The 24,555-nt window shown below is 32.5% G+C and overlaps 1 protein-coding gene and 1 long non-coding RNA gene across 2 annotated transcripts in view; one reads left to right on the top strand and one right to left on the bottom strand.

Moving 5' to 3' along the window:
• LOC127703813 (uncharacterized) overlaps positions 1 to 2,956 on the top strand; it is a 34,588-nt gene extending 31,632 nt beyond the window's left edge. Inside the window, exons 2-3 of the long non-coding RNA XR_007983059.1 lie at positions 1,774 to 1,914; positions 2,013 to 2,956. This is a non-coding gene — a long non-coding RNA (uncharacterized LOC127703813). The remainder of the gene's footprint in view (positions 1 to 1,773; positions 1,915 to 2,012) is intronic.
• Positions 1 to 23,772, bottom strand: part of LOC127702512 (gelsolin-like protein 2) — a 49,297-nt gene extending 25,525 nt beyond the window's left edge. The window contains exons 1-7 of the mRNA XM_052206730.1: positions 23,607 to 23,772; positions 17,249 to 17,286; positions 16,576 to 16,656; positions 10,991 to 11,064; positions 10,633 to 10,707; positions 10,105 to 10,176; positions 4,349 to 4,476 (exon numbers count right to left, since the gene is read on the bottom strand). Of these exons, the coding sequence (XP_052062690.1) occupies positions 4,349 to 4,476; positions 10,105 to 10,176; positions 10,633 to 10,707; positions 10,991 to 11,064; positions 16,576 to 16,656; positions 17,249 to 17,252 (434 nt within the window). The 5' untranslated portion in view covers positions 17,253 to 17,286; positions 23,607 to 23,772. The remainder of the gene's footprint in view (positions 1 to 4,348; positions 4,477 to 10,104; positions 10,177 to 10,632; positions 10,708 to 10,990; positions 11,065 to 16,575; positions 16,657 to 17,248; positions 17,287 to 23,606) is intronic.
• Between the last annotated feature and the right edge of the window lie 783 nt (positions 23,773 to 24,555).

Here is a 24,555-nt window from a genome sequence, read left to right on the forward strand (position 1 = left end):
TTCATATGAAAAAAAAACAAGAGTATGATAACTTGAAGTGTGTTAATAATATAAACAAACATTATCTAAAATTATGCAGTTTATTCACACATGTGCTCTATATGTACCTGTCCAAAAACAAGGGAAAATGACCAAAATCTCCAAATTTGCCTAAAAACTGGTAAAGTGGCTGTTTCTGTGACATTATGACTGCTTAAATTATGACCTCATGGGTTAAAAGCTTATTGTTTTTTATTTTCCATAACCTCAACTTTTAAACAGTCAAAGAAAGAAATCTAAATTCAAAAGTTCATATTTTATATGAAAAATGGCCAAGAATGGCCCTAATTGCCCCATCTCCTTTCATTTAAATTTTCAAGATACTTTTATTTAACCAACTACAGCCCCCTTTTTAACAAGAAAATCTTACATATAAGCAATTTAAAAGGATTACATGTGCGAAGTATATGCATTTTACAGATATCACAGCTTATTATGCCAATTTGATGAAAATCGTTTAAGTACACATGTACCCAAATTTTGAAAAATTTTCCTTTAACTCATGATTATTTGCCGTGGGTGGATTTTTTATATGTTATAAGACTTAAGTTAAGGTTTATAGAAAGTCTTTTGATTTTGATTTATTTTCATCATTTATGGAGATACGCTTGTTTCATTTCATGCCATTTTAGCTCTATGAGCAAAGTGCCTTTACATAGAGATTTTGAAATTATTTTGACAGAATGTTGTTTAAGATAAGAAAAAAAAATTTTATGGAATGAATCATTAAATGTAGTTCTTCTGGAAATATCAATAGAAAAATGCATTATTCTTACTGATAAAAAAATATTTAAGGTCAAAAATGGTGAAAATTATGATTTTTTGGCTATTTGCATATGTAAAATGACATGTAAAGTTTCACCTCCTCATAATTTTTTTTTTCTAATAAATTTTAGAAAAATATTATGTGTTTTCATTTTACCTATCCATATGTACTATCTGGTAAAGATTTCATTTGTTTTTGAAAAAAGTACTTTCGAACCATTTTGCATGGTTTTCTGTGAGACTTGCACTTAATAAAATTGCATATCACGGCTTTGTGACGCCAAATACGTTGACCCAGCCTTAATAACTTTGACCCGGACACATCACCGACGTCATAATATATGAACCGACGTTGATAAATTTGACCCGAACTTATCACGTCATCTTCCGGTTTGCTGGTGAAACAAAGAAAACACTCGTTTCTATCTTGCAAAATACGCAATACAACCCGATAAATCGATTATCTGGTTGTCAGCATATTTATATTGTAAAATATCAGCTGCTCGACACAATATAAAGACTTTTTGATCTCGTTCACTGTGCTCACTCGACAAAAAGCTTCATATTGTGACTCGCAGCTGATATTTTACGATATCAATATGCAGACAACTTGATAATCGGTACTTGTCAGTAAAAGACGGGAAAATGATAATAAATATATTCAAAATTTTGCTCTGGGTACTGTATTTTAGTCATAAACAAGCATCTTTCTAAATTTCATAAAATTCCATGTAGGTTTGACAAAGTTATTGATGTCTAAAAAATTCGTAAGTAGACAGAATCCCAGCGATGAACTAAATCAGGAAACCCATCGGGAACATGTAGACGAGGCTAGACCAGATTTAATTGAAGATATTGGTAAGCATTGTTCTCATAATCGTGGTGTCTGAAACGTATTTAATTTAAGGCATGCCTTGATTTAAGCTGAAAGAACCTATTAATTTATTCTATTGTTATTTTTAATTCCAGGATTCAATTTGCGGTTACCCCCAAAGATAGTGAAAAGGGGACGGCCTAAGGGGGCAGAAGTTACTGTAATTGGTTTACCAAAAAAAAGATCATCAAGAGTCATACCTTTTCTCAAAAGAGCACCTAAGGAAAAGGAGAAGGGTAAGCAAAATGGAATAGGCATAACATTATATTCCATTATTTACAAATTGACTATTAAATGTAATGAAACAATTATATAATGTACTTTTTTTTTTCAGCGATTCTATCATGGATTCTGAGGGACGAAAACGGCACACTTGATGACATTATTTCTGATAAAACACAGGCCGATGCCAATAATCTTCTAGATGCTTCGTTAATAAATAACAAAATATTTGACGAAAATGTAAACCTTCAGCGCATCAAAAAATATTTTACCTCTGAAGCGTGGAAACAACTTAAAATTCGGATCAACGAAAGAAGAGAATCGTGCAAATGGATATGTATCAAATGTAAAAAAAACCTACATGATCAGGACTCTTTGGCCTGTGATTGTTGTTTGGACTGGCAACATTTGAAATGTGCAGGGTTGAAATATGTGCCAAAACAATCATATTGGATATGTAAAATTTGTTCCAAGTCTTAATTAGTTACATGAATCTTTTATAATTGGTTTAATTTGACATTATTACTTGCTTCTTTAATTTTTATATAGACACCCAAGCTTTAATTTTAGTCATTTAAGATATTTGAAAATTTCAGTTTCTTTTTTATATTTTACTAAAAGATTATTTTTAAATCTCATATGGGTATTTTTCAAAATCAGTAAAATTTTATTCTTTAGATTTGCATTTACATTTTATAATAGTATTAATTTTTATCATGTTTTTCTTTTACAGGGACTGTACAGTTTCATTTTCCATCAGTGTGCAATGTTAATTATGTATCATTATCTAATAAATACAATTTGAAAATATTATTTTTCATACTCTTCACTCGTTCTACACGAAATCCCCATATTATCGATACTTTCCGTATATATTTCACGTTTCATTCCCGATCCGATGGCATTTTATTATAAAACCGGATGTGGGTACGCGTAGCCTATGAATGGCAATTTGACTATTCGTACCCGCATGCGGGTACGCGCAGACACTGCCTTTCGCGGAACCCAGTGTCTCGCCTACTTTTGCTGTTAGTCGCAGGCTCAACAAAAATGGGGAAAAAAGGTTTATGAATCTAATAAATGTTTAAAAACTTTAACTGCAGACTACGTAATGTTAACTGGAATAAAACTAAGTCCATTTATAAGTAATATACGGAAAAACAGGAAACAAATTTTTACCAAATTTCCTTCTAGATACTAGCTTTTGATCATAAACAAGTCTGTCCAAGTTTGGTACAAATCCAGGATAGTTTAAGAAAGTTATTAAAATTTTGAAAGCTTTAACCACAGACTGAACCTAAATGTTGACGCCGCCGACGCCAACGCCGAATGCTAAATCTAGGATTGCTAGGTCTCGCTTTCGCGAAATTTATTTCGCAGGCTCGTCAAAAACCTCCAATTGCAAGGAAGTATAGCAACTGTTCAGAATTGCATGAATAAAAGAAGATATCGGGTATACATCATTGAGACATTGAGACATTAACTCACAACAAAACGTGATATTTAGAGTTCAACAATAAATAATATAGTGTTATTACTGCAAAGTAAACAGCAATAACTGACTATGAAAGAACAAATCTAATACAACAAACCATTTAACAACTGTTTAGGAAAAATTTAAGTAAAAAATGGGAACGCATGTAAAATGTAAAAAAAAAACAAATACCATGGCCCTTTCACTTCACTTATTTGTCACGAGCTCCACGTGCTTTATGTTGATTGTTTATCAATGTCACGATCCGGTAAACTTCGGCAACTAACTCGAAAAGTTAATTAGCTTGATATCAACAATCACTGAATGAAATATTATTTGTCGCTAATACGTTATAGATTCGTAATAATTATAAAAATGTGCACACAGGACTTAGTTTAGTATATATGCATACATTGGTTCAATAATTTCGATAACATTAAAATTTAAAGAAATTTAAACTCGTTTTATATGACTTTTAACGTTTTTTTTTACCTTGATATTTTGTAGAGTTTGTTAAACTTTTTAAAAAATGCTTAATTGGGCCGCGAAATAAGTTTTAAACTTTTCATTTTGTCCACCTTACATTACATTGTAGTGTTTTTGTTCTATAGGAAGAAGACATTCACTGATGCCAGACATGTTCTCTTGACATGCTTTAGACATTTGACGGGGCTTAATTATTCTTAAAAGTTTAAAACCCGTACAGGTAAAATTGTTACTGTTTTTAATTCGTTTTTGTGGGCCGTATATTTCTAAGCATTTTTATGAATTTGTTCAGATGACTTTATGCCCGCCGTTCCACAATATCGGGTTAATTTCCCTTTAACAACGAAAGAGACAATAGTTTCCATGCATTAAGCCCAAAGTTTATTTTTGTCTCTTATCCAAGCATAATTTTAGAACATGAAATACAAGGTGATTCAAAACTTTTTTTAAGAAGTATATAATTTTGGCGGGTACTCAAAATAACTTACGTGATAGTTTTGAAGTATGATCTGAACAATTCTGACTCATGGCCTTGAACTTCTCTGTGTTGGATTGGCGCGTCATCTAAATAAGTGTCTAATTCAACTGTTTTATATGCTGCTGTACCATATTCGTCCTGAAAATTAATTAAAATTGGAAAAATCAAATTCAATTCTTTCAATAATCTCAAGTATCATTGGGGTTGAAACGCCATTCCATTCAGCTGACATCATGGTTTGGACTTTAGTTTATTGGATGGACAATAAACAATAAATCTGCTAAGAGCCTCTTTTCCTTTGAAAACCGCCAATTACCAGTCACCAGTTAATTTTTTTAATTCACAAATACTCACTTTCAATTTTTTTCCCTGATGTATTTACATTTGATTATGTTTCATGCTGTCGAGTCATTCTGAGCATTTTATTTTGCACGTTCTCAAAACGTCCCGAAAAAATCGACCTTAGGTCAATTCTCAACGAAAAAGTCTACGCCATAGATACATGTGTATATGTAATCCAGACTAAATATGCATGACAATTCTAATTTCGTTTTATAACCGCTAATTATTCAAGAGATCATAAGCCATAGATAGAATGGCATAAACCGTTTGAAAAGATATTTGATGACTATGTTATATCTGGTACACTTGTATCAGGGATATGGAAATGAAATTACCGATACCCTTTGATTGTAAGTTGAAGGGGTTTGAAAATAATCAGCTTGAATAGAGTAGAAAATGTAAAATCCTTTATATACTTTGTGTTTAAAATACAAGAAACCACGACCAGCCCCTTTTGTATAAAATGCTGAACACAATAACTTTTGTCATCTCCATTGCAATTAATGTAGACACAACTGTTCGAGATCATCCACTTTGCCTAGACTTACTATAAATTATAAACAAACCAACATGTCATATGCTGTGAGTTTCACTACCTAGTAAAGAAATAAGGGGGATGACTGAGTCGTTGTGTTATTCATTATACAAAGGGGTATGCATTTAATAAAATTATCATAGAAAAGGGAAGGTGGTCCATTGTTATTGTATTGCAACTATCCTATACCACGGGGTGACATTGGGTCATTGTCTTCTACATTTATATACTATCATTTTATCAACTAATGTATACAACAAACAATATGATATCAGGTCATTTTGTTCAACTGGTCCTTTAAGGGGATAACCTAGGGACATATACACAAAATGAGATGGCCTGAGACCATTGTATTATACTAATAAAATGGAACAAGGGAAATCCCCTGATGGTTTTTATACGACCGCAAAAAAATTTTGTGGTCGTATATTGGTATGACGTTGGCGTCGTCGTCGTCCGGCGTCGGCGTCGTCGTCGTCGTCGTCGTCCGGCGTCGTCCGAAGACACATTGGTTTTCGCACTCTAACTTTAGTTTAAGTGAATGGATCTTTATGAAATTTTACCACAAGGTTCAATACCACAAAAAGAAGGTTGGGATTGATTTTGGGGGTTATGGTAATAACAGTAAAGGAATTAGGGGCCAAAAAGGGGCCAAAAATAAGCATTTTTGTAACTTCCAGACATAACTTGTGTGTTAGTGTATGGATCTCTCTGACATTGTACCACAAGGTTCCATATCACTAAAGGAATGCTGGGATTGATTTTGGGGGTAATTGCCTCCAAATTTTAGGAATTAGGGGCCAAAAAAGGGGCAAAAAACAAGCATTTTTCTAGTTTCATGACAATAACTTGTGTGTAAGTGTATGGATCTTTCTGAAATTGTAATACAAGGTTCCATATCACAAAGGGAAAGCTGGGTTTGAGTTTGGGGGTAATTGCCCTAAACGTTTAGGAATTAGGGGCCAAAAAGGGGCCAAAAAACACATTTTTTTCTAGTTTCCAGACAATAACTTGTGTTCAAGTGTATGGATCTCTCTGAAATTGTACTGCAAGGTACCATACCACAAAGGGAAGGCTGGGATTGAGTTTGGGGGTGATGAATCATAATGGGGGTTCAAAAAATTTTGGGGGGGGATTTATTTTTTTTTTCCTTTTTTTTCTTTTTTTCCTTTTTTGTTTCTTTTAAAATTTTCCATTTTAAGTTGGTTATTTCTGATTTATATTTAAAATCAAATAATAATGATATGGTAGGAGATACACACCAAACAGGATGTGTAAATTATTATATAATAAGTATTGTGCAATAGCAAGAAATTTTCAATTGCACAGTATTGCACAATAGCAAGAAATCTTCAATTGCACAGTATTGCGCAATAGCAAGAAATCTTCAATTGCACAGTATTGCGCAATAGCAAGAAATATCCAATAGCACAATATTGCGCAATAGCAAGAAATTGTCAATTGTACAGTATTGCGCAATAGCAAGAAATATTTAATAGCACAGGATTGTGCAAAAGAAGATACTTCCTATAAATTGCTTATTTCTTGACCAATTTCAATGGGGTTTTATTCTTGATTTCATGGGGTTCTTTAATATGCTGAATCTAACCGTGTATTTAGTTTTTGGATTTTGGGCCCCGTTTTTAAATTGGTCCACATTGAGGTCCAAAGGGTCCAAAATTAAACTTTGTTTGATTTCATCAAAAATTGAATTATTGGGGTTCTTTGATATGCCGAATCTAACTGTGTATTTAGATTCTTAAATTTTGGTTCCGTTTTCAAATTGGTCTACATTAAGGTCCAAAGGGTCCAAAATTAAACTTAGTTTGATTTTAACAAAAATTGAATTCTTAGGGTTCTTTGAAAAGCTGAATCTAAACATGTATTTAGATTTTTGATTATGGGCCCAGTTTTCAAGTTGGTCCAAATCGGGGTCCAAAATTAAACTTTGTTTGATTTCAACAAAAATTGAATATATGGGGTTCTTTGATATGCTGAATCTAACCATGTATTTAGATTTTTGATTTTTGGGCCCCGTTATCAACTTTGTCCACATTGAGGTCAAAAGGGTCCAAAATTAAACTTTGTTTGATTTCATCAAAAATTGAATTCTTGGGGTTCTTTGATATGCTGAATCTAACCATGTATTTAGATTTTGGATATTGGACCATAATAGGTGAATGTCCAATTTAAAATTTTTAAGTTCTTAGACCACATTCAATCTGTGTTAGAAACCTATGCTGTGTCAAATATTTAATCACAATCCAAATCCAAAGCTGTATCAAGCTTGAATGTTGTGTCCATACTTCCCCCAACTGTTCAGGGTTCGACCTCTGCGGTCGTATCAAGCTGCGCCCTGCGGAGCATTTTATTTAAAAAATACAAAAACAAACTAAACAAAACAAGAAAACAGCTATATGCAACCATGTGTTTTAAGAAAAAAAATAATGCATAAAAGAAAAATTAAGTCATTGGAACAAAATTGCAAAGATCATAATGGATGAACTTAGATACAAAAAAAAAGACCTAGGTTTTAGATCCTTGTTTAGAGATGCAACTATTGATATATTTAGTCAAGCGTTATTGAAAAATTCCCTAGAAGTATACTTCTGCAGTAGTTTTGAAATACATCATTAATATTTAAAACCTTCATTGTGAATTTAATAGTAAATAAATTCCCTTTCACAGTGACACCTGCACACTCCTTTAGAATAATTCACAAATCTGTAGTTCCAGACAAGTAAATATGGTGTATATATTGGTTTATATTTTACAGGCAGTCAACACAGATAAATTGACAGCATTAGTAAACACAATCAATGGAAAAGAAGGAACTGGGTAATGATCAAATTTCTAATGTAAAGTTTTTATACGACCGCAAAAAATTTTTGGGATCGTATAATGGTATGATGTCGTCGTCCGAAGACACATTGGTTTCCGGACAATAACTTTAGTTTAAGTGAATGGATCTCTATGAAATTTTTTAAGGAGGTTCAATACTACAAAAGGAAGGTTGGGATTGATTTTGGGGATGATGGTCCTAACCGTTTTGGAATTAAGGGCCCAAAAGGGGCCCAAAACAAGCATTTTTCTAGTTTCAGGATAATAACTTGTGTATAAGTATTTCGATTGCTCTGAAATTGTACGACAATGTTTAATACCACAAGTAAAAGGTTAGGATTTATTTTAGGGGTTATGGGGCCAACAGTTTAGGAATTAAGATTAAAATGTTCCATATCACAAAGGGAAGGCTAGGGTTGAGTTTGGAGTTAATTGCCCTAATATGTAGGAATTAGGGACCAAAAAAGGGCCAAAAACAAGCATTTTTCTAGTTTCCAGACTAGAACTTGTGTTTAAATGTATGGATCTCTCTAAAATTGTACTACAAGGTTCCATACTACAAAGGAAAGGCTGGGATCAAGTTTTGGGGTTTTTGCTCCACGGGGGGTTTCAAAAAGTTGGGCGGGGGGATTTTTTTTTCCAATTTTTTTTAGAGGATTCATATTTTTTTTTCAAAATTTTTCACAAATTTTGAATTTTTGAAAAGTTTCAAGAAGAAATCTTCAATTGCACAGTATTGCGCAATAGATTTGTAAGATCTTTGACCACATTTATTTTGTGTCAGAAATCTATATTATGTAAAAATTTTTATCACTATCAAATTTCAGACAGTATCAAGCTTGAATATTGTGTCCAAATTTGTACCAACTGTTCAGGGATATGACCTCTGCGGTCGTATCAGGCTGCGCTGAGAAGCATTTTATTGTAATACTACTACTGTACATGGTAAACAAAATAAATTACCTCTGGTCAGTGTCTTCTACATTGGTAGACAAAGAGGATCACCAGCTGGGTTATTGGTTTCGGCACTTACATATATTTGCAAAGAGGAGTTAAACATGTTCAGCACTATTTCAAAGAGGAAACGCCTTGGTTGTTTCCGTTTTATACATGCACCTTTTTAGGGATATATATCTTTTTACCAATTTCAGACTACCAAAATGTACTTATTATCAACCATAGACACATGTCAACCTCTTAATCACTGTTTGTTATAAAAATTAAATAAATGGAGTATGTGTCGATGGGACAGATGCTCCCGCTTGCATATCAAGTTATAAAGGGATATAACACAAGAACGGTAAAAGTGACGCAACCCAAATAAGAACTTAAAAAAATCAGCAATTTTACCATTTGTAAAGGAGCATAACTCTAGAACGGTAAAAGTGACGCCACCCAAATTCAAACTTGATCTGTGTTTTATGGCAATAACAATTATTTATAAGTTTCATAACATTGGTTGAGGCAAACTAAAGTAAGAGAACAAAAACTAATTTTTGGGCGTACGTACGGACGTATGGACGGATGTACAGATGGACAAGGATGACACTTAATGATCCTCTGCTGCGGCGGGGGCATTAAAAAGATACCCTAGATTTGGCACCGCAAATTCTCAAAGTGACAAAAAACATTAAAAACAAAGATTGATAACCTAGAAGACTAGAAAAATGCACATTATATCAAGATAAACTTGTTTTGAACTCGACTCGTCCCTTTTATAGATAGCTTAATAACAAATGTACAGAATATATGTATCTATAAATAAAATTCGAACTTAATTTACTTTAATTTTCGGTTAAAAGCCGTCAAACCCAGCCATAACTATCATTACAATCTAACACACAACAGAGGATGCTCGAAGTGACTGATTGCTGCATCAAAGTACGTTGATACAGATATCATGCAAAATGTTGTTGTACATTCCATTAATTGTAATATGGACTGAAGGAATCTCATTATGGAAAAATGTTGTGCATGAAAGGATGTATATCAAACATATGAAAAAAAGTAAATCAATGATAATTGGAATGCAAAATATTATAATGTACCTGTGTGCTGTATTTTCCGATCCAAAAATGTACATCGAACAACAATTGTTCGTTTCCTGTTTCTTTGTATGTCTGGAATAAGATTTACATATATATTTGTCTGTTATATCACTAGAAGTGAAAATAAATAAATAAAGGAATTGAAAAATGTATCACCGTACAATTAAGATATTTTAGCATTTCTAATATCTCTATGAAAGTATTCGACCTTCTAATTATTTTTTTTCATAAATAATTCGTTTTCTTCTATATTGACAAAGAAAGATATACATGTACATCTAAACTGTGAAAACTTAATAGATCTAGCACTCTGTATACTTTGTGAATCATTTATTCAAACATCAGCGGACTTTTGAAATCTACAATAGATAAAGCAAAACCCGTTCAGACGTCATATTTTGCCTTATTTTAAAAACAAACAAATATTAGGAAAACGAAAATATAGTTTCACAGAAAAATTGAGTTCGCATCTGAATAACAATTTAGAACAGTTATGTAATAACGTGACGTGTTACTAAGTGTACTTACATTCAGTATGATATAAGAATCTCCGTCAAAAAATTTCCCATAATCTTCCTCTTGCCATTGTGTAACTTTGAATTTCTGAAATGAGCGTTAACACTTTAAAATGGCATTTGTGTTACCAATCATTTGGATATGAAAAACTAACTTTTTTCTTCCTAAAAACATCTTGCACGCTTATACTAGTATTATGGTAGGTTTCATTTATTTCTTAACTTTTATTTCGCTAGAACGTCGTTTGAAAAATAAAAAAAATCCAGCTTTATTTTACAATACATTGCAGAGTTTCATACAACTTTTACTTTCCAAACTTAAGGACAAAAAGCAAACAATTATGCCTAACTGTGAAATCGAATATACATACCACAATTCTCCAGATTTGGATACCTGGCTTCAAACCTGCTTTTTTCCAGGCTGGTTCATGCTCTGCAGATTCCTCTGAAAGGTGTAAAATATAACCTTAGTAATTAATATAGTGAAATTAAGGATATACAGAACTTTCAAACTTAAGATAAAATCAGGGCCGGTTATTTGAGATCTAGTCTGGTTATTTGTGTTGTTCGTCAATGATTTTATTCAGGCTTTTTGTGATAATATTATAGTCAGGTTATTTGTGATAATGCTAGAGTCAGGTTATTTGTGAAAATGCTGTAGTCAGCTTATTTGTGATGTTGCTTAATAGTCAGATTATTTGTGATAATTTTATAGTCGGGTTATTTGTGATGTTGTTATAGTCTGGTTATTTGTGATAATGCTATAGTCAGGTTTTTTGTGATGTTGCTAGTCAGGTAATTTGAGATCTAGTCTGGATATTTGTTAAAATGCTATAGTCAGGTTATTTGTGATAATACTATAGTCAGGTTATTTGTTAAAATGCTATAGTCACGTTATTTGTGATAATGCTATAGTCAGGTTATTTGTAAAAATGCTATAGTCAGGTTATTTGTGATGTAGCTATAGTCAGACTGTTTGTGGTAATGCTATAGTCAGGTTATTTGTGATGTTGCTCTAGTCAGGCTAATTGTGATAATGCTATAGTCAGGTTATTTGTGATAATACTATAGTCAGGTTATTTGTGAAAATGCTATAGTCAGCTTATTTGCGATGTTGCTATAGTCAGGTTTTTTGTGATAATGCTATAGTCGGGTTGTTTGTGATGTTGCTATAGTAAGGTAAGTTGTGATGTTGCTTGTCGTGTTATTTGTGATGTTGCTTGTCGTGTTATTTGTGATGTTGCTAGTCGTGTTATTTGTGTTGTTTGTTAATGATTTTACGCCATATCTCCTTGTTATTCTTATTTTCAGTACAAACATGCCGAGAACTATGTTTTATGAAATGAAAAAAAAAATCTGTTAAAGGACTATAGAGTGGCAAGGAAAACAATGCACCCATCAACATGAACTGAGGGTTGAACCGTCTATACTATCCACCGCTCATTAAATTAGTTGAATTAGTGATGTTACATGTAGACGGTATGCCAAGGCCGAAATAAGATCCGTCTTCTGACAACGATGAGGTAGATCTTCAAGGTACAGGGGTATCTTCAATATCAAATAAATCCAAAATATTTACTTTGCAACTACCTTTAGATTGCAACGATGATGGTTATACAAAAATGTTGATTACATTAAATTTAGTAAAAAGAGATAAGCTATCTCTGAGTAGTAGACGACGACTCCGTGATGAAAAACAAGAAAAGTAAGAGATCCAGTATCTATAACAGAAAATAGGTTATAATATAAAAGAATATTTCCTACAAAAAAATCGTTTTAAATATTTAGAAAAAAGGGGGTTCCATTCACTAAGCGTCTCTGTTTAGTATTGACAAGTTTGATGTATTTTCATAATACAAAACGTCGAAAACTCAAAAGTTTGTCGAATGTGTTCATGATTTAATGACACTTTAAAATATTTAAACTTTAATCAACTTTAATTGACATTTGTGTAACCAAGCCTAGCTGGTCATTATATGTTCTGTTAGGAGTTTGCTTTGTCTTTTTGTCCGATAATTTTAAGCCGATGTAATAATACAGATATAATAAAGAACACACTTATCAAATAGGCCAATCAATGAATGGTTGACTGGTTTTAATATAGGATTAACGAAAGTTGTTTCATTTTGTGTTAAAACAACCGTATTTGTCCTTCTTGTTTGTAAATCTAGTGATACGAAACAGTCAAAAAGTTTTCGTCTAGCCTATAACTATTTAATATACAGAACAATCCCTTCTATACAGGTACAGGTATAAACAATAATACTTCTGAAACCTGTATTGCAATGAATTGTATCGAGTATTTTTATTTGTAGGGTAGAAAGTCACATAAATGGTTCATTTATTAGTATTTTTTATGGCTTTGCAAGTCAGTAAGAGAACATCCTATTACACTTTTCCACACAAAAATACGCATTCATCATTCTGTGATTATTTCCTTATTTTTCATATTTCAAATTTCACACGATCATGTTATGTGGACATATATCCGCCTATTATAGATATCTAATCTTTATTGCAGTTATAAACAAAACCGATGAAAAAACACAAAAAACCAACATATACAAGTGGTTTTTTCCTTAAATAAAACACAATGTGCATAACATTCATGGACGTTTTAGTCCAAATATTTTTTCATCGCAGTAGGAATTATACTCGGACATTGTTTAGGCATGATCTAGGATTGTTATTTCAATTTCATTCCGTAAAACAACATAAATATGTACAGTGCAGTATTATTTTAAAGAGATACAATTAACAGAAAACAGGAAAATGTGGTCAATAGTCAGTACGACTGATTTTTGTATTATTATGCTTATAAATGTGTTTACACAGTCTTTTTAGAAGAAAAAACCTTTTATTTCTTTTGTTTTTATTACATTTGGGTATGTCTGCATAAAAAATGCGGAGGTAAATGCAATTTCTTTTCGATTTTTTAGTGCAGGACATTATAATATAAAATTATATCAATCTCCTATCTCTGATCTGTAGAATGAAATGCCAATTGGCGCAAAAGCAAAGCACTGTATATATTCTCACTGAACTTTCGACTTTTGCCCATCGGCATCTTTCGATCAGTAATATATTATTTACAAAACATTAATAATGTCTTTGTCGGGATATTTGAAAATAATCTTCAAATGTTTGAATCTTCCATATAGATTATATGATTAAAACATTTTGCGGTATTTCGGATCTTTGAAAGGCCTTAATGCTAAAAAATAAAAATGAGACGAAGTAATTTATTTCATGGTTATCAATCGTGTAGTTGTAATGAGCTAACACGTAAGCTTTTCTGAAAAGTGTGTCATTTTCACACATACAGTTTACACCAATAAGAAATTAAATCTAATCTCCTTTCAAGTATATAAATTGTTAGTTGGTGTGGTTCAATTTTTCCATAATCAATTTCATTTGGCGTACCTGTTTTCACATGAAGAGGGGAACTTCAGTTTTCAGATGGAAAAGATGTATTAAAAATTTCAAATGCACTGTTTTGATTAAATCATTTTTCCATAACTACTAAAACTTCGAATCCATACAGGGGAAGGGCTTAACAGTTTTACCAAAAAGGCCTACTTTACATATTATTGACAGGATGGACATTTTTACCTTTCTTCAGTACACTTTTATAGTTTTTCGGAAATATTTCCCAATTTTCCCTGATGAACCTATCTTGTTTAAAATGAGACTAATAAGTTTTTTTATACTAGGTAGAACTCTCCGTTACTTGGTTGTTATCCCTTTGTAAAAAGATCTTTTATGTTTTAGACACGTTTACTTTCAGTTTCCAGTATGTGTTAAAATGAATATTTCAAATTTGAAGATCATCGATTGGTTTGACTCTACATGTAAAAAAAATCATCAAAGATACAAGGCTTATAATTTTCTAAGACAGACGCGAGTTTCGTCTACATACATGTGCAACAGTATCGTCTACATACATGTGCAACAGTATCGTCTACATACATGTGCAACAGTATCGTCTACATACATGTGCAACAGTATCGTCTACATACATGTGCAACAGTATCGTCTACATACATGTGCAACAGTATCGTCTACATACATGTGCAACAGTATCGTCTACATACATGTGCAACAGTAAGGTCTACATACATGTGCAACAGTATCGTCTACATACATGTGCAACAGTATCGTCTACATACATGTGCAACAGTATCGTCTACATACATGTGCAACAGTATCGTCTACATACATGGGAAACACATGTGAAACAGTATCGTCTACATACATGGGAAACAGTAGTGTATCGTCTACATTCAGCTATACAAACGATTTTAGACAATTTATATGGAGGGACCGTTTCCGAGGTCAATAATGGCAATAAAAGATATTTCTTGTAAATCACTTTGCATTTGTATAATTTGATATGATTACTTATACCCTTCCGTTTGCAATCTGCAACACCTCCTCTTTTAATTTCCCGCCCTGATCATCATCGTACTTCGAGAAGGATATGTTTATTTCACAAGTTCCGAAAAGTACTTCCGATAAAACAGCAAACACATTAAAATATGTACGTTAACATTAACAATACCATTTGTCGATTATTTTAAGTATCACTTTTAATGTACTGTGATCATATAATTTCCCCTCTACCGTAGAATCTAACATTTACTTTTTACTTGGGTCAGTTTGTAACAAATGTTGAGCAATATTTATTTTGCAATTACAGGTCACCGTAACTATTATGGCCTTCAACAATGAGCAAAACCCTTGTCGTATAGTAAACTAAAAAAGGCCATGGCATAACATGTGAATGTGCAACAACTCAAAAGTGAAAACATATGCACGATTTAACCTAATAATATTACACCAACACAATAATGGCTTTGGACGCGCAAATGAAGGCTGTGGCGTGGTTAATCATTTTTGTAAGCGTTAAATTTTCCAGTAACCTGAGACGATGGTGTAACAACACAACATTAGAACAAACTGTAAAAAGCAGTTGAAAAGGGTTCGACTCAAACCCGGTAATAAACAACAAAAATATACACAAAATAATACAGGAGACACAAAGTACCGATCAAAAAACGCTCGGAGTTTAGCAAAGTTAGTTTAAATAGAATTGGGAATGGAAATGGAAATGAGGAATGTGTCAAAAGAGGTAATAACCTGACCAAAGAGCAGAAAACAGCCCAAGGCCACCAATGGGTCTTCAGCTTCAACTGGCCCTTAAACAATAATGTATATTGGTATTAGTTCAGCGAAATGGACGCCACACTAAACTCCGAAACATATGAATGAACCAAAATTGAAAAAACACACAAGACTAACAAAGGCTAGAGGTTCCCGATTTGGGACAGGCGCAAAAATGCGGCGGGGTTAAACATGTTTTGTGAGATATCAACCCTCCTCTATACCTCTAGCCAATGTGGAATAAACAAACACACAGCAATACGCCGAGTTAAAATCAGTTTAAAAGAAGTCTTAGTCTGTTCCCTTTCACAAGCTTTATACAACTCAATATGCCTATCCCGTTTACTTTCATAATCTGTGTACATCTCAAAGCCCAGTTTCAACTTAAACGGTTCAAGCTCGATCAATACATGTTAAAAAAAAAAGACGCGAGTCATACGCAACTATACTAAAATGCGACACAAACTAAAACCAAATCTAGGGGACAAAATATGGTCTTCAGCGATAGTCAAGAAATTCACACCAGTACTGTTCAGGGCAGTTTATAAAGCTTTGGTCCAATTAACATTTAGACCTTTCAAGACTGTTTGAGTGAACTTCAATTCAGTAAAGTACATAAATGGTATGTTCAAACTTTTCAAGATGATGCCTTCAAATAAGAAGTCTGTTTTCCCTATACCATTCAAGATAATTTAAGTAGATTTTTTCAATTGACATCATCATGGCGTGAAATATAAATGACTGTTTTGTAACAGAGTTAGCTTATATGCATTTAAGGTGCAGACAGACTTACTTTTGACTTGTTTTTCTGTATCTGAGCCAAACAAGGCCAAGTTAGAATCCTTCCAGTCGTACTGTTTTGGTTTCACTAAGGCTAACAAATAGAAATGATTTAAATTAATGTTTTCATAAATTTTCCAGTTCCCTACCAGTAACCTATGCATCTCAAAATAAATATATATATCTGGTTTCTTTTTCGTTACATATTAGTCCGAGATCGATCTGACGTTCGTCGGTCTGTTTTAGGGACTGGTTTAGCTGTCTGGCATCAAGAGTAGTATAAGTAGTATTCGACATGAATGAAAGATGTTGAGTATATGTCAGTGAGATGGCAAACCAACGACACATTGGATTAGGCATATGCGCACATAATTGAAATGAATTGATTTGGTGTATGACATTAAAACACATAGGCGGAAATGAAGTTTTTCTTTAGCCGTAAGTTTAAATTTCGGACCGTGGAATAACTAAATGTACGTAAAATAATTCATTGTGAAAGAGCACTAAACTCATATTACACTATAAAACACAGATACACGCAAAATAATACTAAATAAAACCATATGGTAAAGAAAGTTCACAATTACTGAAAACAAGTTCAAAGTTCTCAACCAGCTGATCAAGTTATATTTGTTTCAGTTTGCTGACAGATAAAAAAAAAAAAAATTTAAGCCCAAATACCTTACCCATTTTTGTTTCTCTTCCTATTCGTTAGATCTCGTATCTGAAACAAACAAAAATTATTAAAGAGGAGGATGTTTGTCAATGTTTCCGGGATTAATACGTTATTAAAAAATCATTTTATTTGATTTTATGTCACGTATTGATCTTGACGGTTAACCTAGGAAGTCAATCGCACATGATGTGAAATAATGTCAGTGACAAGGATGCAGTGTTTTTTCAAAGTTATCTTACAACTCTGCTTTGGCATTATGCATTAAAGGAGGTGTGGGTTTAAGTCGATGAAGCAGCGACCCAAATAAGCATAACTGACATCTAGATCTCATAATAGAGCTTTCAACAATAGATAGGTGTTTCTTTACAATATATCAAGCTCTAAATCGACTCTAGTAAAAAAAAAAGATTGTGAAAAATAAACAAAAACTTTAAACTCGGGTAATGTTATTTCTTTTAACATTTATGAATAACTTTATCAATGCAAAATTCGCATTAAAGCCCACATGTGAAATATTTATCAAAACAGTGATATAAAAAGAACGACATATAGATGCTTCTCTATCTATGTACAGGCAGATTACAGTAACTTGGTTAGTTGGTTTTTTTTTAATTTGTATCCCAAGTTTCCCTTTTCCATCTCGATCGGCAACATAGAGAATTCACTTGAATTGTTACTCAGTCAAACTGTACTACAATTATGGATAATTTGTAGACCGACGCCATATCGATTGCTTCCCCTTGTGCCATTTATTAGCATTGTTAAACTGAAACCAATATTTAAAGTTTTCCATGAATGTTCAATCTGTTTCTGTTTATTTGATAATATTATATAAATAACCCGTAAGATCGACGACGGTTTTATATTTAATAAAGTAGATATATGCAATTCGATTCGCTTTTCTGGCGTTTCATAAAAGTCAAGCTACTGTAACTCTTTTTTCTTTCAAAATCTAGAAACAGGAAGTTTTAACTCGTATTACGTATGTCACAAAATTCGTAAGGGTTCCGCGGAACCCAGTGTCTCGCCTACTTTTACAGTTAATCGCAGGCTCAACAAAAATGAGATGAGGAAAAAAATTAATAAAAATATTCCTCTCGATACAATTTTTTTATTGTAAGAAGCTTCTGTCCAAGTTTGGTAAAAATCCAGGATAGTTTATGAATCTAATAAATGTTTTTAAAAATTTAACTGCAGACTGTATGTAATGTTAACTGGAAGAAAAACTAAGTCAATTTATAAGTAAAATATGGATGAACAAGTACAAAATTTTAATAAAAATTTCCTTCTAGATACTAGCTTTTGATCATAAACAAACTTCTGTCCATGTATGGTACAAATCCAGGATAGTTTAAGAAAGTTATTAAAATTTTAAAAACTTTAACCACAGAGTGAATGTAATGTTTCCTGGCAGAAAAACTAAGTCCATTTTTAAGTAAAATACGGAAAAACAGGAATTTTTTTTTTTAAATTTACTTCTGGATACTATCTTATGATCATAAACAAGCTTCTGTCCAAGTTTGGTAGAAATCCAGGATAGTTTGAGAAAGTTATTAAAATTTTAAAAACTTTAACCACAGAGTGAATGTAATGTTTCCTGGCAGAAAAACTAAGTCCATTTATAAGTAAAATACGGAAAAACAGGATTTTTTTTTTTTTTTATAAAATTTACTTCTGAATACTATCTTATGATCATAAACAGGCTTCTGTACAAGTTTGGTAGAAATCCAGGATAGTTTAAGAAAGTTATTAAAATTTCAAAAACTTTAACCACAGAGTGAATATTTGTGGACGCCGCCGACGACGGAATGTAGGATCGCTATGTCTCGCTTTTTCGACAAAAGTCGAAGGCTCGACAAAAATGGCTGAAGAATTACAAAACTGATGTTTGAGAATAGCGGTTGGTGTTTGAGCATTTTGGCATTTGCTTTATTGTTTTTTCATGTCTATGTTTGTTATGGTATATATTGAGTAGTTTACTTTCTGAAAGTAATGCCCGTTGCATCTGGTACCAAGGTGGGTCGAACTGTTTTCAACGACAAAAAGATGTAAGGTTAGATGACAGGGAGTGTGAACAGGTGAACTGCGTATAAAACACAGAGAAACTATGCAACAAAACTTACTAAACAGTCAATAAATAAATACTTCCTAGAACCGTGCACAGCCCTAAGTCGAAAGACTTTTGCCAACTGTAAGAATTTCTAACAAACAAAGGATGTACCAGCCTAAAAGAAACCATACTTTACGAAGAAAGGAAAATCATAACAAACCAACAAGATATATTTGAGATATTTAACAACTTTTTTGTAAATGTAGCCAAAAATATTGGTAACAACAGCACACAGGTTAACGAAAAAAGAGTATAGAAGCCATCACACAAAAATACTCGGATAGGTCAACATCGAATGAAATGATTTTCCAACCTGTAGATGAAGAGTTAGTATCTAAGAATATAAGTAAAATAAATGAAAAAAAGGCGACTGGTATATAGATGGTATATCACCAAAACTACTACACTATGCAAAACATGATGTGGTTAAACGTAAATTTTTCAATATCTAATTCTATTTTTCCAGACTCATTAAAAATTTGTCAATTGGCGCCTTTTCACTCTGGAATCTGTTATCAAACCCTTAGAGGAAGATAGTAACTCTCTTATATCATGGTTCTCATCCAACAAAATGGAAGCAAACCAAGTAAAATTCCAGACAATCGCAATAGGCTTAAACACATTCACATTCTACCTTACAGCTCTTTTCATAATGCTAGCAAGACAAAGGTTTGTTTGACTTGCTTGCTTTGTTTGTATAAATGTTTGCTCAAGCATTGTAATTAAGATTGCCATCTACAAACAATATAAGTAGGCGGAGTTAAACTTGTGTTTAGGTAAATTTGATTATTTAATAATGTCCAATCAAATTTAAATATAATGTATACAAGTTTAAATCCGCCTTTTTATGTTGTTTTCAGATGTCAATCTTAATTATAATGCTTGAGCAAACATTGATACAAACAAAGCAAGCAAGCCAAACAAACCTTTGTCTTGCTAGCATTATGAAAAGAGCTGTAACAGAATAAGTATTCAGTGTGATGATGAGGTGAGACTTCTTGGTGTGAGCAAATTTCAAAACAAACATCTCAAACATTTGTAAAAAAGCTGCACGACAACTAAATCAAAAACTAAAAACTAAATTAAAATACAGATCCTGTGTTCAAGCTTTGAAAACAAGACAAGACCGAGCACTAAGATTTATTAACGAAGACTTCAAAAGTTCTTACAACACTCTACTTGAACAATCTAAACTACCAGCACTAGAAATCCAAAGGATGAGAAACATAACATTAGAGACATATAAAATAGTAAATAAATCAAGTCCGGATTTTTTTACATACTTTTATTACCATCAAAGAAAATGCATATACTTAAAGGTAGTAAGCTGATATACCACGACCGAACACAACAAGGTGTGGTAAGAATAGCTTTGGTTACGAGACAGCAAGATTATGGAACTCCTTGCCTAATGAAACAGGGATTGTATCAACTTTTAACCAGCTCAAAAATTTTATTCTGGTGTTTTTCAGAAAATTGTATCTGTAACCCATGCAAATAATGACATTCCTTGTTGCCCCGTAGCTAAACTTTAAAGCCAGCTTGAGCTTTAAGTATCTTCATTTGTCGTTTTTTTATTTTAAAACTTGATATGTAATTGTTTGCTTTTTAGCTATAACTAATAAGCTATTAGTGCTTTATATTTGCATGTGTGGTTTGTATTGACACCTTGTGTTTAATTGTTTGTATGGTTTTTTTTATTTGAACATGATGATCTGCTCTTTATATTGCATGTGCTTTGTCTGTAATGATATGCCTTTAATGTGTTTTATATGTATATGTTGATTTGCTTTATATGTTGCATGTGCTGTGTATTTATTGATATGTGCTGCTTGTATTGATAGTATGAGCTGCATTAGTATCTGTTACTATTCAATGATTAGTCCTGTTGTTATTATATATCAGTCGGTTAACAGGTTGGAGAAGATCCTCATAAATGGGAACTATCACCATTTATAAGTATTATATCCAAAATCCTGTATCAATTTACACTGATAAAAAATTGAATTTGTATTTCATCATAATGGCTGTCAATTTTGTATTTCATCATAAAGGCTGTCAATTTTGTATTTCACCATTATGGCCGTCAGGGTGGCTGTCAGTTTTGTATTTCATCATAATGGCTATCATGGTGCAATATTCACATACATAGCAATATTTTTCCATTTAAGACCATTGTTCAAACAAGAACTGATTACAAAGATAATGGCCTCCGAAAATCCCACTTTTTGAAGGCTATGTATTCTCTTTTATCCAGATGATATTTCAATCATGGCGTTTATGGTAAATCGTGTTATTATACAGTTATATGAATATATATGTTTTATGTTATATGAATGTTTGTGCCATTACAGCTAATATATTGAAATCCAAAGTCTATGTTTTTATCACTGAAAATTGAAATCCGTTTTGGGTATATGATATTTCCCTACCTGTTGAAGAGCTATAAAAAGCTCGTTTCTATGTTGATTGTATACTAAGTATATAATAAACTGTTATCACAGAGATATGTCTCGCTTTTTTGTAATTTCGATAATGCAAATGTTGAAATTAAAATAGCAACACTTTAACATGTAAGTTTTGCAAATATTCAAAGTCAATAAACCATGACTGAAAGTAAATGGCTAAACAAGCTCCTTGGAAATGAGATGTGCCAATGCTAATACAACTGCATACCAAATACCATTGACTTATCATAAGTAGTTCTCTTTAAACAAACATAAACACAAACTAGTACATGTAAACTAAGCAAAATTTCAAAGTCAATTAACCATAACTGAGGGGGCGGGGTCAAATAATCTCCATGGTAATGAGATGTGCCAATGCTAATACAACTGCATACCAAATATCATTGACCTACCATTCGTGGTTCCCAATAAACCGACTTAATCACGAACTAATACATGAAAACTAAGGAGAAGTTTCAAAGTCAATAGACCATGACTGAGGGGGCGGGGCCAAATAATCTCTAGGGAAATGAGACATGCCAATGCTTATACAACTGCATACCAATTATCATTAACTTACCACTAGTGGTTCCCCATAAACTGACCTAATCACAAACTAATACATGAAAACTAAGCAAAAATTTCAAAGTCAATAGACCATGACTGAGGGGACAGGGCCAAATAATCTCCATGGTTATGAGATGTGTCAATACTAATACAACTGCATACCAAATATCTTTGACTTACCACTAGTGGTTCACCATAAACTAGACCTAATCACAAACTAATACATTGTTGACGCCGCTGCCGCCGCCGACGCCGGAAACAGTATACCTATGTCTCGCGGCTTTTTGACTCCGTCAAGCGAGACAAAAACCTGACTTTAAATAAAGATTACTTACTTTCTGACAGTTTTAATACCTTTTCTATTATTACTTTCTGTTTAAAAAACACTATTTAGAGGCTCTTGTATACCGGCAATTGCTTTCCAATCTATAAATTAGCCTACATGAATGACGGTCTTCTAACAGAATTGCACCAATCACTTAAATGGGATATGATGACCCGTTTGGGGAAATAATATCTCAGATTGCGTTAAAATTTACAATTTAAAACGTTACGAATTGATCGAAATCATACTTAAAAGCGTATGTGTTTGGATCAATAGTAGCAACTACTTAAACGTTTGGTTAAAAATTGCAAAATTATTCCTCAGAAAATCTATATAACCTAAAATTTCCGGAGGGATCTATCTCACTAAATTTGTTCCGCATAACAGAAATTCCTCTGGAAACTTTGTTATAACAATGCTATAATATTTGTTCCTGTTTGAATAATATTATGTACCCTTTGTTCCGTTCGGAACAAATACTGTTAAGATTTTTTTAGTGGAAATAATATTCCAGAATATTTGTTCCGTTTGGAACTAATATAACGAAAGAACTTATATTTTATGACAAGGTATCCAGATAAGTTGCTTTCGATAAGTTGTTGTTTATCTTTTTAATATTTTCCCCAATGAAAGCAATATTTTAAGCACAGCAAACTTATCGTATTTTGGATATTTTATTCCATTTGGGTAATTACTCTCAACTTCAAATACATGATCTTCGGTTTAACAATTTTCATAATGTATCAGGAAATATAAACAAAAAAGAAGTTAGCACTGGCACCATTATGGTGACCACTTGTTCCATATGAAAATCAATAAACTGAGACAGAGACTTATAATACTTATAGGTCTCTGACTGAGATAAGCATTGTGATCTAATTGATTAAAGCATACCAAAATGTGCATCCAGCGTACTTACAGTTTTGATTCCGTTGGACTTCTGATGTCAAAATCTAAATACGCCAATATATACAACTGACAATTGCTCAATAGCAAAAAGGTTGTTTCGAAATGTTACAGAAAATCATTCAATGCGTGCACTATGAACCAAAACAAATCATCCCACAGGTAAGATATTTAAAAAGTTACCTGTGAAAAGTATCTGAACAGGTCAAGGTATTGGGTTATTTTTAAAAAGTATTCATGCTCAATTTGAATTGTGATTATTTGTCATTTTGTGTTTGTTTTAACATGTACATGTTTACAAAATGTGTTTAAAGAGTAATGTATCCTTACAAATTCGAATGTAAGGCATGAGTAAGACTTGTTAAATATAAACAGGATGTTAACTAAATGTGGTTTTAAACGATACTTTTAATTTTTAATTATCATTTGTTACATATAGCGGTTCAATCAATATCCTATTTTCCAGTTCTAACGGATTAAATTTTCTGCGAAAAGTGATTCATATACATTATTCAAATGTGCATTCATGCATTGTCATACATTGTATAAACCAAATATTTACTCGGAATTGAGATCTAAAAATCTAGAAGGAATTTTCGAAAAATCGGAAATGTAATTGAACAATAGATATAATCTGGCCGGGACTATTATATTAAGATGTAATGAATGATTCAATACAATCAAGAATGCTATCATAGACACCAAGTTGTCACTGCAGTACACCTTTTCTTTATTATTCACATGCTTTGAATTCTCGTGTTTATCACAAAATAACTGTTTTAAAGTCTATTTATAGTACACAAAAATCGCAACTGTCTATATTAAAAGAACTCTCCATCATTATGTGCCACACTTAATAAGAGGTAGGTCAAATTTCCCCAGAGTTGATTTCGCAGCAGACTGATATTTTCAAAAAGTCTCCAAATCTTACTTAAATACCTAGTGTGTACTTTGAGGTTATA

The sequence above is a fragment of the Mytilus californianus genome, unplaced genomic scaffold (assembly GCF_021869535.1).
Source record: "Mytilus californianus isolate M0D057914Y unplaced genomic scaffold, xbMytCali1.0.p SCAF_1, whole genome shotgun sequence".
Classification (NCBI taxonomy): Eukaryota; Metazoa; Mollusca; class Bivalvia; order Mytilida; family Mytilidae; genus Mytilus; species Mytilus californianus.